Source organism: Neofelis nebulosa, chromosome 10, assembly GCF_028018385.1.
Source record: "Neofelis nebulosa isolate mNeoNeb1 chromosome 10, mNeoNeb1.pri, whole genome shotgun sequence".
Taxonomy (NCBI): domain Eukaryota; kingdom Metazoa; phylum Chordata; class Mammalia; order Carnivora; family Felidae; genus Neofelis; species Neofelis nebulosa.
In genome coordinates this window covers 18,328,109-18,344,532 of record NC_080791.1, presented here as the reverse complement: position 1 = coordinate 18,344,532, position 16,424 = coordinate 18,328,109, and the positions used below count along the sequence as shown (strand labels likewise).

General features: G+C 48.6%; 1 protein-coding gene and 1 pseudogene across 1 annotated transcript in view; both read right to left on the bottom strand.

Moving 5' to 3' along the window:
* Nucleotides 1–16,424, bottom strand: part of LOC131486949 (TAR DNA-binding protein 43-like) — a 172,203-nt pseudogene that overhangs the window by 22,861 nt on the left and 132,918 nt on the right.
* The window catches only part of TECTA (tectorin alpha), a 67,736-nt gene that overhangs the window by 26,753 nt on the left and 24,559 nt on the right, over nucleotides 1–16,424 (bottom strand). Inside the window, exons 9-10 of the mRNA XM_058687078.1 lie at nucleotides 12,770–13,371; nucleotides 5,135–5,696 (exon numbers count right to left, since the gene is read on the bottom strand). Coding sequence (XP_058543061.1) covers nucleotides 5,135–5,696; nucleotides 12,770–13,371 — 1,164 coding nt within the window. The remainder of the gene's footprint in view (nucleotides 1–5,134; nucleotides 5,697–12,769; nucleotides 13,372–16,424) is intronic.

Below are 16,424 nucleotides of genomic sequence, written 5' to 3'. Positions count from 1 at the left end.
CTCGGCAATCCAAAAGAATGAAATCTTGCCATTTGCAACTACGTGGATGGAACTGGAGGGTATTGTGCGAAGTGAAATTAGTCAGAGAAAGACAAAAATCCTATGACTTCACTCATATGAGGACTTTAAGAGACAAAACAGATGAACATAAGGAAAGGGAAACAAAAATAATATAAAAACGGGGAGGGGGACAAAACAGAAGAGGCTCATAAATATGGAGAACAAACTGAGGGTTACCGGAGGGGTTGTGGGAGGGGAGATGGGCTAAATGGGTTAAGGGCAGTAAGGAATCTACTCCTGAAATCACTGTTGCACTATATGCTAACTAATTTGGATATAAATTTTAAAAAATAAAAAAATGAAATGAAAATGAAATAAATAGCTAAAAACCAAGAGGGAGACAAGAGGTTGTAACATATCCTGAGGTCACTATGCCTACATAGGTAATGCCCTTAAAGTCTAAGGCAATGAACACAATCAAAAATAAAATCTGAAAAAAAAATTAAAAATAGACTTTTGTCTGTCATGTGTTACAAAATGTTTACCGTTTGTCTTTTAAATTGCTTCTTCTTCTTCTTTTTCTTTTTTTCTTTTTGGACCTGTATTTGATTATGCTCTTTGCCATAGAGAAATTTAAAATTGTAAAGTTGTCAAATCTACGAGGTTTTTCTTACGGCTTTGAGTGTTTTGCTGAGGAAGGCCCTCTCTACTGCAAGACGAACAAAAACAAAAACGAAAACGCCTTTGTCTTCTCCGAGTACGTTTATAACTTACGTTTTTATGTTTGATCTTGGTTCTGTCTGGATCTTATTTTGGAGTGAGGAGTGAAAGGAGGCTTTCGCTATTTCCCCTCTTCTATTTTGTCCTTTGTCCTTTTCCTGTCTATTGAAGAATAAATACATTCCCCCCCCCCCCCCCCCGCCCAGTAATTTGAAATGCCAGTTTTACTGAATGTTAATTTCTCTTTAGAGTTTGGGCCTATTTCCGGATTTTCTCATCTTCCCACTGGTTGATCTGGCTGTTCATGTGCCAGTGTTAACTTGGTTTTGTTACCGAAGCTCTACAATACATTTTAATATCCGAGAAGATCCACTACTGATTTAGCCTACTGTTGTTCCAAGGATGCTGATCCTATTTTTCCGACTGGACTCGGAACTATTTTGTCCTTCTGAGTCTTCCATAGGTCCAAAACAGTGCTGAGATCAGGGTAGGTGGTTAATAAAACATTTGATTCTTGAAAGCAACCTTTAAAAGTTCCTCATGTGGATCGTCTCCACCCAAACGACGTACCGAGAGCTGTGGGGGATGATGTCTCTGCCCCTGGATTTCTACTGTGGTCATGAACGTGACTCTTGTTGTGGGCAGGGCACTGATTTATTTAGCCTTTGTGTCCCAGGTGGGCAGGATATATGGATCCCCCGTAAAAGCAATGTAGTAGAATACAGTGGACAAGGGCGGGGGGATTAGACTGACTGGTTTGAGCCCCGGTTCTGGCACTAACTAGCAGGGTCACCTGGGCAGGTTACCTACGCTCTCTAAACCTCTGTTTCCTCCTCTGTAAAAATGCAGATAGCATTCCCTCATCAACTAGTTGTTAAGATAAAACGAGGCGTAATTTACAAAGCTCCTAGTTCAGTGCCTGGTACATCGGTGACAGCTTCTGCTATTAATTGAATAGCAGTTGAATAAATTCAACAAGAATTTATTGGATCTGCGGAAAAATGTGGGAGAGAACCCTTCATTACCAGACTTTGGACCCAGGACTCTGAATAAAAGGGAAAATGAAAATGACACTCAGCTTGACTGAGCGTTCATCAGGTGTCAAGCAGGGGGTGGCACACGGATCACAAGACGTCATCACACTTAATTCTCAGCGGCCCCCACAGACCTGATCCTGTACAGAGGTCCTCCTGTACACCTGCTGCAGCACCAGGGGGGGCTCCAGTCCCTGGGGCCCCTGGTCTGCCCAGGGTTGGAGGGGCGGCACTGCCCAGAGGAAAGACCACTGCCTGCAGCCACTTTCCTTGGGAAAGTTCCTGCGTTTCTCTGAGCTTCACTTTCCTCCTCCAGAAAATGGGACTATTAATAGCACCTGCTTTACAGGGTTGCTGGGAGGAGAATATGAGTGAGGACTCATATGGCACCTAGAATAGTGCCTGGCACCCAGTCAGAGACAAGTCACTGTTATGCATATAATTTTCTTCTCCTCCTGCTTACTGTAGACTCACCAACTACACAGCTAATTTAAGTCTCCCATTAAGGGGCTGAAGGAATGATGGACTCAGCTGAGTGAATGTTAAGGAGGGGTTAGTAATTAAGACAACTGACCTCCCTCTCCCCCCTCTAAACCTATTTGTTCAACTTGCGTGAAGTTTTCCACTTCATTTACAGATGTGGTAATTGAGTAATAAATTATCCCATTGATAGGGATAGCCAAAATCATTGAAAAACAACAGCATTCTACCTTGTCACCAACAAGGGGTAAGTTTAACAGACAATTCCGGTTTAGCCCTTTTTCCCCCGAAAACACGAGTTCTCATATCTCAACATGCGGGTGTTGAATTGGATTAATTCTTGGGGGTGGGGGACAGGGGACTGTGAACCCTGCCCTCACTGCTCAGAGGTTAACATCAAGTCAGATATGGTTACTAACAACCCTATTCACGACAGGCTTTCTGTGTTCACCAATCTCAGACTGAATGGCTGAGTTAAGACTCTGTCTCCTGCAGCTTTTCTCTGCTTCTGAAATTCAAAATGGAAAACTCAGCTGCCTCCAACTGTGCCCGCCCCCCATCCCCACCCACATACCTCCTTTAAAGCATGGTTTTTTTCTCTTATTTTAGCATTTCTTTTTCCTAGTCACTACCACCATCCATCTTAACAGAAGCTGTCTTTCGGATCTTTGCCCCTGTCCTGAAGTGCCAACCAAGGTAGGGGAAAGTCAAACCCTCTTAATGAGGGTTGGCCATAATGTATCCAGCCTAAGCCCTGCTGGCAGGCAACTGGTCTGGGCAGGGATGGGGCCCAAGGACAGGGGTGAAGCAGGACAGACTCTGCTCTGAGTGCCTTGGATAGAGCTCCCCATTATTATATATGAAGGAGGCAATCAAAGTCTATGCAGAACTTTGAGGAGGGGAGAGGAAAGGGTTGCTGGTGGAGAGGGAGAAGAACAAGAAGAAATGGTCTTTATATCCTAAAGAGTCTACCTTTTCAAAACCATTTCCCCATCCTACATCCTGCACATTTTTAGCCCTATGGGTTCAAGCTTGATAGACATGGGGTCACAGGTGGGGGGCGGGGGGAGGGTACTTTCTTCCTCATGGATAAGGAAAGGGCTTACTAACTCAATTCCTTTTCCTTCCCATGGAGGAAATAGAGACCCGTAATTTAAGGTGAGAGTCCCTGACATTAGCCTCCTCCAAAAACAGTTCTTGCCTATGATTTCCCTGCATATTGCAGCCAGAAGCAATGCTTTGTGGCAAATACTATGCCCTGGACGCCCGTCCCAGCCACCCTAGTGAGTGGTACGGTCACCATGGCATGGCCACAGGAAAAGGGGAAACTCCCTATAGCAGGTCTCAAGAGGAAGCAGGCAGTCTCTTTCCCAAAGGAGTTTCCTGATCCTACACCATTTCTAGGCCCCTGAGGCCAAAGCCTGGTTTTCTGATTTAGGTGAGGGCAAGCTCTCGAGCTCCCCCATGCTGACCCCAATGAATCCAGGGCAGCTCTGGGGACTTATCCAGACCCTGACTTTTTTATAGGCGCATTTATTTCACTGAAGTCACCAGAGGCCAATTAGCCTGGACAGTCACTCCTGCTGACATCCTCCCCACAATCTCTCTCTCAGGGACTGAGCCTGGATGAAATGGTACTGGCATCTTTTCCCTCCCTCTCCCTACTTCCTCCCTTCCTTCCCCCAAGTTCAACATCCAATCCTGGGGAATATAAACTAGCCGTGTGAGCATCACACTACAGCACTGCTTCTGGGTTTTCATCCAACTCTCCCCTTTTTCAGGATGGAAAGGGGGTTTATTCTCTGGGACCCCCACTGGATCACTTATTTAGAGAGCTGAGCGTTCAGTATCCATTTGTAGCCTTTTCATACGGTCAGGCCTAAAAGAAATTTGCTATAGCTGATGAGATAGAGATGGGAAAATGAACCAAGGCAGACTAGCCAACCCCCTAGCGGTCTCTCCTCCCAATCTTTTCCTATTATGATGTGCTAAATGCGGGCAAATTATTCCGGTACATAGCACACCAGCATCGTGGATATGAGTTGAGAGCAAGAGCTTTGGTGTTAGAAGGTCGAATCCTGACATTGCCACGCAGACCATATGACCTGAGGCAAGTTATTTAACTCCTCTGAGTCTCTGTTTCTCCCTGACTAATTGGGTTATTGAGGAGAATAAACGAGATAATGTTGATAAAGTGTTTAGCACTGGGCTTGGCTCAGAGCAAGCCATTAGTGTAACACCACCACCACTTGGCATGCATGAAGTGTGTTATGCTTACAATTACCTAATTTGATCCTCTGGATATTTCTGTAGTATAAAGGGTGTAGGCAGCAGGCGTTATCACAGCATTATCAGGGGGACACTAAGAACCGGGGAGGAAAAGCAACTTGCTCCAAGGTCACACCAACCCTTGAGGAAAGAGCAAGGGGCTCTAATTCTTTTTCTCGCGCTTTTAACCTTCTGCTGTTTCATGAACGCAAAGACTGATAGGTGACATATGTGAGCCAAACCGAATGGCACAGAGAAAGCATGTAAATTACCAGCACAGGGAGGGGCCTATGAGGTTCTAGGACAAACTTACCTACTAACTCTTCCCCCATCAGTCCTTTCTTAAAATTTTACTGTGCCCTCGCTGAGCCCAAAGGCCATACATGGTGCTCTGTGCTCTACGTACGTGATCTTATTCCAACCTCAGAGCCACGCGTGAAATAGGTGATATTATCCCCATTTTATGGATAAGGAAATGGAGGCTCTGGGAGGTTACATATCTCGTTTCAGATGTCAAACTCAGTTCCACGTGCCTATCCTTAGATTGCTCAGTGGATTTCTACGGGGGCTGGGATCCTGGCCTGCCCACATGCCACCGAGACGCAAGGGGAGAGGGAGAGGGAAGGACTCACAGCAGGACGTGTAATTCCTCCAGCCGGTCACGGCGATCCCCTGCGTCTGGCAGGTGCTGGCGTAGTTCTGCAGCCAGCTGCAGGCCGTCTGTACCGCGCCGCCATCGATGCAGGAGTCAAACAGGCAGTTCTTATAGAAGAAGGTGGGGTTGACTTTGCTGTGACACTTGGTGAAGCCGGCGTTCTGGTTGGGGATCAGGCTGCAGAGCTGTTGCACCTTGGAGAACGCTTCCACTTTGGCACACGAAGGGCAGCGGTCCCCACAGCCAACCTGGCAGAAAGTGTCCCGCTTCACCCAGCTCTGCCCAAACTCGTTGACACTGGAAGCAAGCAGACCCATGGGCATCTCCAGATCGTCGTCGGGGTTGCTGTTATAGCGGCCGCACAGGCCGTACGTGGCGTTCTGCATGCTCCGGGGGACCGTGACGGACAGGAAGGTCTTCCAATCATATACCACCTTCAGGCCAAACTCGGTTTCCACCACCACGTGGAAGCCAAAGGAAAAGATATTTATTTTCCCTTGTCCCAGCTTCAGGGGCAGATATAAGCGTTCATTGTTGACCTACAGGAGAGAGAGGGTCGCAGTGGAGAAATACAGTCGGCCCCGGGAACACCCACCTCTCCTAACGATCAGTCTTTAGAGCGGCAGCCCCAGAGGGGGGTCTGAGCCGGGTGAATGCAATCTTGGCGTGCAGTGTCGTTTATATCAGTCAACTATTATTATTAGGATTTGAACAGACTTAAATGACTATCCTTTGTACACTAATACACCTATTTATTTCGGTGCCTTCTGTTTACATAGCATTATTTCCCCCAGGAGTTCAAACTGTTTTCTCAAGGTAATGAGAGGGTAATAAGAATTCAATTAAAGTTTAGATGAAAACACCAAAATCTAGAACGCCAGTGTCTCTATTTCCAGCTCTGCTGTGAATTTGTTTTAGGTAAGCCCCAGTTTATTAATCCCTTTGAGATTTTTTTTTTTCCCCTGAAGAATGACTTGACTTTGCTGGTCTCTCTACCTAGGATGCCATTCTTCACCCGTCAGCCTCCCTCTCTCCTCCCAGACCCTGCTCAGATGTCGCCTGTTCTATAAAGCAAGGCTGTCTGAGCCTGTGGCGAGAATTAATCACTCTCTCATCTGGGCAACCAGAAGGTTATTTATATTCGTATTCTTCTTCACCTTTGGCCAAGATCAAGCACATGTATGCTGCTGTTGGGGCAGCACACATCACAGTCGGCCTTATATTCTGGTTAGTTGTCTACGTTCCTGTCTCGCCTACAAGATCATGAGCAACTTGAGGGCAGGAACCACACTTTATTGATCTTTATATCCATCTTCCCCTCGTTACCTGCCGGGTGCCCCGCGCAATGCCTCATGCTGAGAGGGCCCTTGACACATGTTTCCTCCCTTATATTTTTAATTCGCAAAAGGAAATCCCTTAACATACACTGCACTGCCTTTGCACTGCCCCTTTCTGGATTCAGATGAGCTGAATCCCGTAGCCCTTGGCTGGCTGGGTGCGTGATGAAAAATAGAGATTACTGTGAGGGCCGAGAGGAGAGCTGGTCTTCTTCTTGAGAGACGCAGGTGGCCATTCCTCTGGGAGTGTTCTAAGATGCCTCTCTGACCAGATTCTGACCTTAATCTCTCCCCTATCTGACACTCCCCCATTCCCATTGCTACTGCTTTGGTTCAGACCCTCACCACCTTCACCTTGACTACTGAATACTCCCCTTACTGGTCCCCCTGCTCTGGTATTGCCCCTTTCCTCCATTCACTCATTACTGCCACACTCCACCATTTTTTAATGGCGTCAAAAGCCATTAATCCAACACTTCAAACCCTTTCCATGGCTTGAGTAAAATGTCGAATACACTCAACACGTCACAGAGGGCTCTCTAGGAGGTGCTCCCATGTCTCTCAGACCCAATCCACTCCCCCCATTCCAGCAAAACGCAACGCTTCCCAAATGGACCAGGTTGTATCATTCCACCATGCCATTTCCTTTGCTGCAAGCGTGGTGGTGCTTTCTGGGTCCTGCCCGGGGCCCTCCCCCTCAGCCACTGTGACTGTGGACTAATGATAATTCACAGCTGGTCTTGGCCAAATGGAAGCCCAGGAGATTAGGACCCCACTCCAATGACAAACCAACACAGGGGGCCAGCCCTGTATGCAGGTCATGTGCCAGAGCTCCTGGGTGGCACGGGGTGAAGCTGGTCTCCACCTCAGACCACGTCCTTGCTGAGCTCTCTTCCCCTGGTGCTTACCTCACTTTCCTAAGAATCCCCATGTCAGACTCTGCCTCTAAGGAACCTGACCCAGCCCAGAAATGACATCCTTCCTCTTGTCCTCCCTCTCTGTGGAGCAGTGTTCACCCTTCACCTTGTAACCCAACTGTCTCCTCTTCTACGAATATTTGTCCAGGCAGAATTCATTCATTCATTTGTCACTGCTGTGTTTCAGGCACTGTGCTAGATGCTGGAATAAAGCCCAGGGCCCTTCCCCTGGTTGCTCACAGGCACGTGGCAGAGATAAGTACCTAAACAGATACTAATAACATCATCCAATAAAAGCAATGATAAAGATAAGTAGATGCACAGGCACCAGACTCAGCCTGGGGACAGAATCGGGCATGCCTGCGGAAGACGATGATGTGCACACCCGGTCCTAAAGGAGGACAGTCAGGGAGGAATGAGATGAATACCAGGTGTGGTGGGAAATGAAGACAGGGAGGTGGGGGTGCTGGGCCTGGATCATGGAAGGCCTTGGGTGCAATGTCACACATGGCAGAGGCCATGAGATCACGCCTGACAAAGACCCATTCATTTTGCAGGAGAGAAGTCATTCTGTCTTCTCTTCCCATTCAGTGACCCTAATAAGAGACCTTCAGCAGAACGAGGAGGCCAGAAGTCAGAAGGCACAGTTCAACAGCAAATGGGAGATCTGGAAGCAGAGGTGGCTCTCTCCAGGAAACTGGAGAGGGAGGGAGGAGAGAGACTGAGTAGAAGCTGGGGGTGATCCGGGTCAAGGTTTGCTCTAGAATGAACATGTTTATGGGTCGAAGAGGAGGACCTAGCGCAGGAGGGGGAGGTGATGACAGACAGGTAGACCCCTGAGAGGGCAAGACAGAGAGGGACGGGGGAGGAGGGGGGGAGAGGATGCCTCCTTCTCCGAACCTGGAAGAGAGGGGGTGAATAGCACGGCACGACAGGTCATTTCAGAGGCCGAGTGCAGGAGGGAGTGGTGCCTGGGGAACACAACTGTCTGAACCAGGAGGCCCAGAGGTGGCGATGTGGGCTCGGTGTAAACACAGAACACAGGTGTGGAAGGTCACTGAGGGAAGCGGAAGCCGATGGGACTCCCACGTGCCTTGAAGACCCACACTGGTAAACAAAGCTGTGCCCCCCCCAAAGGCTCACCTGTGCCCACTTGCTTTCCCTCCTGAGTTTCCTTGCGTTCTGTATTCTTGGCCACAGGGTGCCAAGCAGGAGGCGATACTTTGGGGGAGGCAATGTAATCGGATTCAAACCATAGGGCTTGCAAATTCCGTCACTGCCCAGGAGCACCCAGAGAAAGGAACCCCCTTCAACTCAGCCGGGCAGGCACGGATTCTGTCTGCCTCCGAAGCCCCATGAATGCCACCCCCATTGCCAACTTCACTGTCCCCCCTCTCTCTCTGGGTGACTAATGGAGGGGGAGAGGAAGCAGACGGAGAGGAGAGAGACACAGGAAGGGAGAGGTTGGGATGGAAGCAGAGCCTGATGGGTGGGCAGGGAGCCGCAGAGGAAAAAGAGAACAGGGCTTGGGGGTGAGGTCAGGACATGTGTTTCAAACAGTCAAGCATCAGGAATAAGACCACATACCAGATCTTTGGCAGAGAACTTTCTTTTACACAACTGGCCCCAATTTGTTTCTATGGCCTCTTCGGCTGTCCTGAGGTCCCCTCCTACTGCGCACTTTGCTACCCCTCGGATCTTCACCGATGTTTTCCTTTCCTAGAATACTTCTATCTCATTCTCAGCCTGGTTAACATACTCCTTCAAGGCTCAGCTCTGGGTTACCTCTTCCAGAAAGCCTTCCCTGAAGCCTCCCAGGCTGGCGTAGGCAACCCGTGTGCTCACGACTCTCCACACAACACGTTTTTGGAGCACTTCACCTTACGTCGACATAACCTGCTAGTGCATCTTTCTTTGCTACTAGACTCTGAGTTCTCTTGGGACAGAACTCAGAATTTGATTCATTCTCTACCCCTAGAGTTTGGCACAGAATAGGCATCGATTAAAGTCCACCAAACTAAACTGAGCCAGGGGGATGCTCAAAACCTCACCCTTCACTGGTGGCCACAGGATTGCCAGTAAGAGATAAAGACACTGGCTGTGAGGGTCCTTGTCCTGGACCATGAGGAACCTGGCTGTGCTGAAGCCTGGGGGCACACGGCAGGGGAGAGGCCGTCTCTGTTGAGCTCTAGCTGTGGATGGCTGAGACGTGGGCTGCTGTATTGCCCCCAGGAGTCGCTCACCTTCTGTTGCCCACCCCCATCACCCGAGCTGGGATACAGATAGCACATTTATTTCTAGCGTCTCTTATCTTAGTGGATTTCCCTGCATCCTTTGATACCATTTTTTGCAAGGAAATGTCAGAGTCATAGAGGGACCCTGTGTCCCAAGGAATCACTTCCATGTCACCTCCATCTCTGAGAGCACCAGCAGTGACCCGGGGCTCTATGCTGTGTTTTGCCCAACACTTCACTGCACACTGTTATTGTGATGGCCATTATTCTTTTCTCAGGGAGAGATGGTGACTAATAATAACATCATGGGAAAAACAAATGCAAATCATTGAACAAGCAGATCCTGTAATGCATATTAATAATTCAAAGTAAATACTAAATCTATCCCTCAGGCCCCCAAAGAAAAGAACCTTCAAGCATCCTGAACTTGATCTTCATGTCAGAGATGTGAAAGCTACTTACTCTGAGTTCATAGCTTGGACATTCGGGGTATCTGGGTGACTTAGAAAGACGGGCCCTGCTGGGCTCCTCCTACCCTGCCCCTCCACCCCTTTAATCGATTCCTCCTTGATGCCCATTACTAATTACCCCTGGTTGTGGGCTGAATGGTGTCCCCCCTCCCCCCCCACCTCCCCCTTCAAAAGATAGGCTGAAGTCTTAATCCCCGGTACCTGTGAATGTGACCTTATTTGGAAATCGGGTCTTTGCAGATGTAATCATGTCAAGATGCGGTCATACTAGATCAGGGTGGGATCTAAACCCAATGAGTGGTGTCCTCAAAGGGGGAGAGAGACTTGGCACAAAGAAACAAGGTGCAGAGAGAGAAGGCCACGTGAAGACGAGGCAGAGAGGGTAGTTATGGTGCCACAGGCCAAGGATCGCCTATAACTGCCAGTAGCTAGGAGCTGATTTTGGATTCTTAGCCTCCAAAACTGTGAGAGGATAACTTTCTGTTGCTTAGAGCCACCTAGTCTGTGATACTTTGTGATGGCAGCCCCAGGAAATGAATATTCCCTTCCCTCTCTATCTCTTTATGGGGGAAGAAACGAGCTGTGTGGTTCCCATGGCTCTTGCCTTTAGCCATGACCATATCCCATGAGACCAGGGCAGGACATGGGCCTGGAAGGTGAGCTGCCCCATTAGGGCCTTGGTTCTAGAGCAGGAAGCAAGGGAGAGAGACTCCCAGTGAGAGCAAGGAATCAGCTACCATGAACAAGAGAAGGGGCGGCACACACACAAAAAAAGAGTAAGTGTTCATGAGGCTCCAATGGTGTACGTGTGAAAATAACTGGGTCAGAAAACAGCATGCAAGTCTCAGGAGTCCATATACCTAAATGCTGAAGAGCATGTGACACAAGGCAGAAAAATGCAATTTCATGATACACTGGTTGGGACAACCTACAAGCAAGTTCTATTTTAAAAGAAGAAAATAACCCTACGAGGTAGAACGGTAGAAGAATGTCGAACGTCAAGGAGATAAGGAACCGCCTGAAAATGTACAAATCTAAGGGTAGAAGTTGATCAGATGAGGAGAAAAGGACAACCAGGATGCAAACCGCATGGACAGAATGACCGATAGGCTTGTTTTGACACATATGATGACGACACGGAGGAGAGGGCTATTACTGCACCGGATGGCTTCATCTACCCGGACCTCCGCTGGAAACCTCACGTGGCTAAAGGCGAGGCATCTGATGTATTCCTACCTCACCTCCGTGGCCATTTAATCTCACAGATTGATGAAGAAGTGACCGGCAGCAAAATAAAAGTCCTAGGATCCTTAGAAGAGAAGGGTTACGCCATCTCGTTCATCCACTTGACGAACGTGTGGAGCCGTGACTGGGTGCTGTGTGCTCATTTAACATAAAGATGGATTCGGCAGGGCTCCTGCCCTCCGAGAAGGGCCCACGACTAGTACTGAGCAAGTTAGACATGAACATCCCCCCAAATCACAATATGATTCATGCCATCATGGATACAGGAGCCAACTGTTCTGGGAAGCACAGAGGAAAGCAATCGGGGGTTTGGGTGTAATATCCAAGGAAGGCAAGAAACATGGGCGCAGTGAGACCCCTGCCTTAGAGGCTAAGAAGGCACATTTTCAGATAAATGTGAAAGGGCAGGCAATTAGGAAGCTCAGAAGCCTCTCTTCGTCAGAGAAGGAGGTTAGGGCGATTCTAAGGAAGGAACGAGATCTGGAACGTTGCTCAGGGAACTCTCCAGCAACAGCTCAGAATTTTAGAAGAGAATGTATACAAGATGGAAAGGAGTCCCCTTAGAGATAAATGATGCCACAGATCAGCGAGGATGATGGTAAAAGGTGCACACCCCATACCAGCTCCTCCGAAATGCTGAAGTGACGCTGCTGGTGGCTTGTTAGTGCTCCCAGTTGTGCCCAGAGCAGGAGCTGGGAGGAGGAGTGGCTGGGTGTGTCGCCGGGTGGTGTCCTCAGGCTGGATGATGAGCACTCGGAGCTCCTCAACCCCCACCTGCCCCGTCCTCATCAAGGGAGTGGAGGGCAGAGAGAGGGAACGGACACCCAAGTGAACAGGGAGATTGCAGGAGAGCCCCTGATGGGCTCTGACCGTGTGCAAGACTCCTGAATTCCCGGATCCTATGGGGGCCGGTGGGGGGGGGGGGCGGGCAGGCAACGGGGAGACTGGAAGAGGTGGAAGGAGGCCAGAGCAGGGAAATATCATCCTGATCTCAACAAAGGGGAGGAGGTGGATTGGGCAGGAGTAGCACTTACAGACGCCTAACCCGTGCTAGGCATGTGTCCTCCTTTGCAGATGGAGTGACTGCCCAAGGACACACAGCCCTAGCCAAGCTGGGATTCGAATCGAGGTCTGTGCTGTCTCCAGTACACTGTGCTACATTATGAAGGATACCATTTCTGTTCCTAACTTGGTGCCCGTGACTTGGGCAGAATATTTTTCGCTCTGAGGCTCAGTGCCCTCATCTGCAAGATAAAACGACAGAAAATCTCCAGGGCCCCTCTCTGCTCGGACATCCTATGCTTCTCGGATTCTAGGCCAGCCTGATTTCAGCCGCGCGGCCTGGCCCACGGACCCAGGACCCCCATTCTCACATCCCCTTTCCTGGTGTCCGGCCTGTGACTACTCACCAGCACAGTGTGCTTGTAGGCCCTGTGAATCACAATGCTGTAGCCAAACACAGTCACGTCCACCTGCTTGACCCACAGGGCCAGCGACGGGTCCCGGTCCTCGTTCTTGGCTGTGACGACGAACATGGGGAAGGCGTCTGAGCTCGGCCTGTTTCCCGTGGTGCACAGGATGAGTGGGCAGCTGGTCTGGAAGTCAAAGGGGTAGCCGTCGAAGGTCAAGTAGTGGCCGTAGCCCGAGACGATGCAGGAGGCGTCGGTACGGGGCTGGCAGTAGTACAGGCCGCCCTCCTCCATGCAGAACTCATCATCCCTGCATGGGACGCTCTCACAGTGGACGCTGTTGTCCGAGCCATTGCAATAGCAGAAGATCTGGCAGTCCAGGTCCACCCAGAAGGTCTCGTTGGTGGCAAGCTGGTGCCCCTCAAAGTTGCAGCCGCACTCGCTCCGGGTGACGCACCGGCTGCCTCGCAGGGCGTAGCCCTCGTCACACTGACACGCCTCAGAGCAGGTGTCCACACAGATGGGGCCCAGCGCCAGGGTCTCACACGTCTCTGTACATGTCACGCACTCCTCGAAATGGCTGTTCTCCGGGCATTCCAGAGCTGAGGGTGGCCAAGGAGGAGACAGGAAAGGGACAGAGGTCAGGGAGAGTGTGTGCGCGCTCACTGGATGCATGTGAGTGTGTGCACGCTGCACGTGCACTCTTACTTGCACGGCACAGTGAGCTCGATGAGTGCTGTGTGCTCTGGACTACTGTCACCCTCATTTGGGGTGACCAAAGGCTCAGTGAACGCCTCGTGCTCCTGTGCTCCCGGTGCGCTCAGCGCTCCACGTAGAAGATTCTGAGACGTTGAGCCTCAGCGAGCAGTCACTGCATGCCAGGCACCGTTGTCGACTGTCTGGTGTGACTTTGCTCAACAACCTGGGAGGGTAAGCAAAGCCTCATCATCCCTATCTTACAGACAACAAACTCAAGTTCAGTGACTTAACTCAATCCAGCCCGTAAGTACCAGAGAGATTCGAATCCAGATCTCCCAATGCCAAGTCCCCTGACTCAAGGACTCTGGAGACTCAGAGACGGCGTCCTGGAAAGAATCAGCACTTTGGGGACCATAGAGACCTGTGGATACCATCTCTGAGGACAATACTTACCTAGTACAGTCATTCTGAGGATTAATGACCTAATATATGAAGTCTATAGTACAGTCTCATTAAATAGTATGCCCTTCCCCTCTTCACCCTTCCTTCTATTAGGATACACTTTATGTAGGCATTTTTACTCTACAGATTGACTCTGTCTTTGTCTGTCGTTTCTCTGCTCCTCATGCCCTCTGGCCTCTTCTACCTCCTCTGCCCTTGGTCACCCCGTCTTTTGCTCACATTCTCTCCCTTGCCTGGATGGACCTCACAAAGCCAGATCCTACCCATCTGTCAAGATTCGTTTCACACCGCACCTCTGTCCGGAAGCCTTCCCTGATAGATCAAGTCTCTGAGTCACAAATTACAGCACACGAAATGCTAACTGCACGTGCTGCTTACCATCATGGAGTTCTGGGCAACCTTTCCATGTCTTTTTATTATTTTAGTCTGTCAGAATTCGACCTGGCCCGGGCATGGATGAATCCAGAGCCAGAAGAAATCTACCTACACGTCTGTGTAGTCTAAAGATCTGTGGAGGTCCCCATCACCACCTGGAAGAACAGGATCTTGCCTTTTTAAAATGTTCTTTAGCTTTTATGCATGCTATCCCTCCTTAATCGTGTTTTACAATCCAAGGACAGAGGGGACACGACAGAGAAATAAATTGCACGGCAATGAAATCTCTGCCCACAAGTACCAACTCCACAGTTCTGCACTATGTACTGAAAGCCAATCCTTCTCCTCTGGGCTAAAGGACCATCTCCACTCCCGTTGACTACAATACCATACGGTTTTGGAGTTGAAGGCTAGTTCAGCACCGATTAAATATGTCTGTATGGAGGGATTTTCACATTCGTCTCTAAATTATGAATGTTATAACATTGACTGCAGGTTTATGGTGATAGCAAATAACATGACTTATTTAAATGGCTCTCACTTTATGACTTATTGTGTTGTCTGAATTTGTCTGAAAGTCTGGAACATACAGACGTGAAGTAATAAAACTTCCCCTGGCCCCTGAAATGCCTCTGTGAAATTATTTAATTGGGCAGCCTGGCTCTGCCGACAAGAAGGCTGGTTAAAAATATCTGAACACAGAAGCAGTGGTTGTCTCTTCCTAGGTCCAAAGAAGATCGTGTTCCTGATTTGCAGCTGTTGCCTGGTCCGATCCCCAGGATTAATGACCCTACGAGATCCTGACCAGATTAACCCCTTAGTACCCAAGTCTTCGTTAATCAAACGTGCATACTCCCATCCTTCTTGCCAGACCCACGTACGCAAGGTCTGGCTGAGGCACGCTGGGGGATGTCTCAAGCATGAGCCCTGACCCTCCACCCGAGGAAAGCATGTTCTCCTGGGCTGCTTCTGTCCACGTGTCTTTCTCTAAAAAAGGCATTTAAAAGAACTTCCTCCAGCTCGGCAGAAAGTTAAGAACGTGACAGAGGCGTGCCAAAAGGACATAGGAGGCAACTCGAAGGGCTCCCACAGCCCAAACCTGGAATAATTTTAACACCAAGATCGTTAATGAGTGTAATAGGAAATATAAATAATTGAAAAAATAGGAATCTATGTGTCCATACTGATAAGATAGATAATTGACATTTAGGCTGCTATGTGTCCATCCATAGCTGAATGGATAAAGAAGTGGTGTGTATATATCTATATCAGTATCTACATCTATATCTATATCTACATCTCTTTCGATATATATCTGTATATATATAAGCATAGATAGATACACACAATGGAATATTCAACCATAAAAAATAATGAAATCTTCCCATTTGCAATGACATGGATGGGTCTACAGGGTGTAATACTGAGTGAAATAAGTCAGTCAGAGAAAAGCAAATACCATATGATCTCACTCATTTGTAGAGTTTAAGAAACAAAACAAATACGGGCACCTGGGTAGTTCAGTTGGCTAAGTGTCTTACTCTTGCTTTTGGCTCAGGTCATGATCTTACAGTTCATGAGTTCGAGCCCTGCATCAAGCTTCAGGCTAACAGTGTGGAGCCTTCTTGGGATTCTCTCTTTCTCCCTCTGTCTGCCTTTCCCCCATTTGCGCCCTCTCTCTCTCTCTCTCTCTCTCTCAAAATAAATAAATAAAAACTTAAAAAAAGAAACAAAACAAATGAACAAAGAAAAAAAGACAAACCAAAAAGAAACAGACTATTGAATATAGAGAACAACTTGGTGGTTGCCAAAGGATGGGTGGAGGGAGGGGTGAAATAGATCAAGGGAATTAGAAGTATTCTTATAGTGATGAGCACTGAGAATTGTATAGAGTTGTTGAATCGTACTGTACACCTGAAACTAGTATAAGAGTGAATGTTAATTATACTTTGATTAAAAAAAAAGGTGACTGAGATAGATAAGTGAATGGATGGATGGATGGATGGATGGATATAAATAGATGGCAGGCAGACACACAGAAGAGACGGAAGACTGTTACTTATAGTAGACTGACATCTATTGTTTGGTCAAAGTGGACAGAGTGCTGGAGCTGGAAACC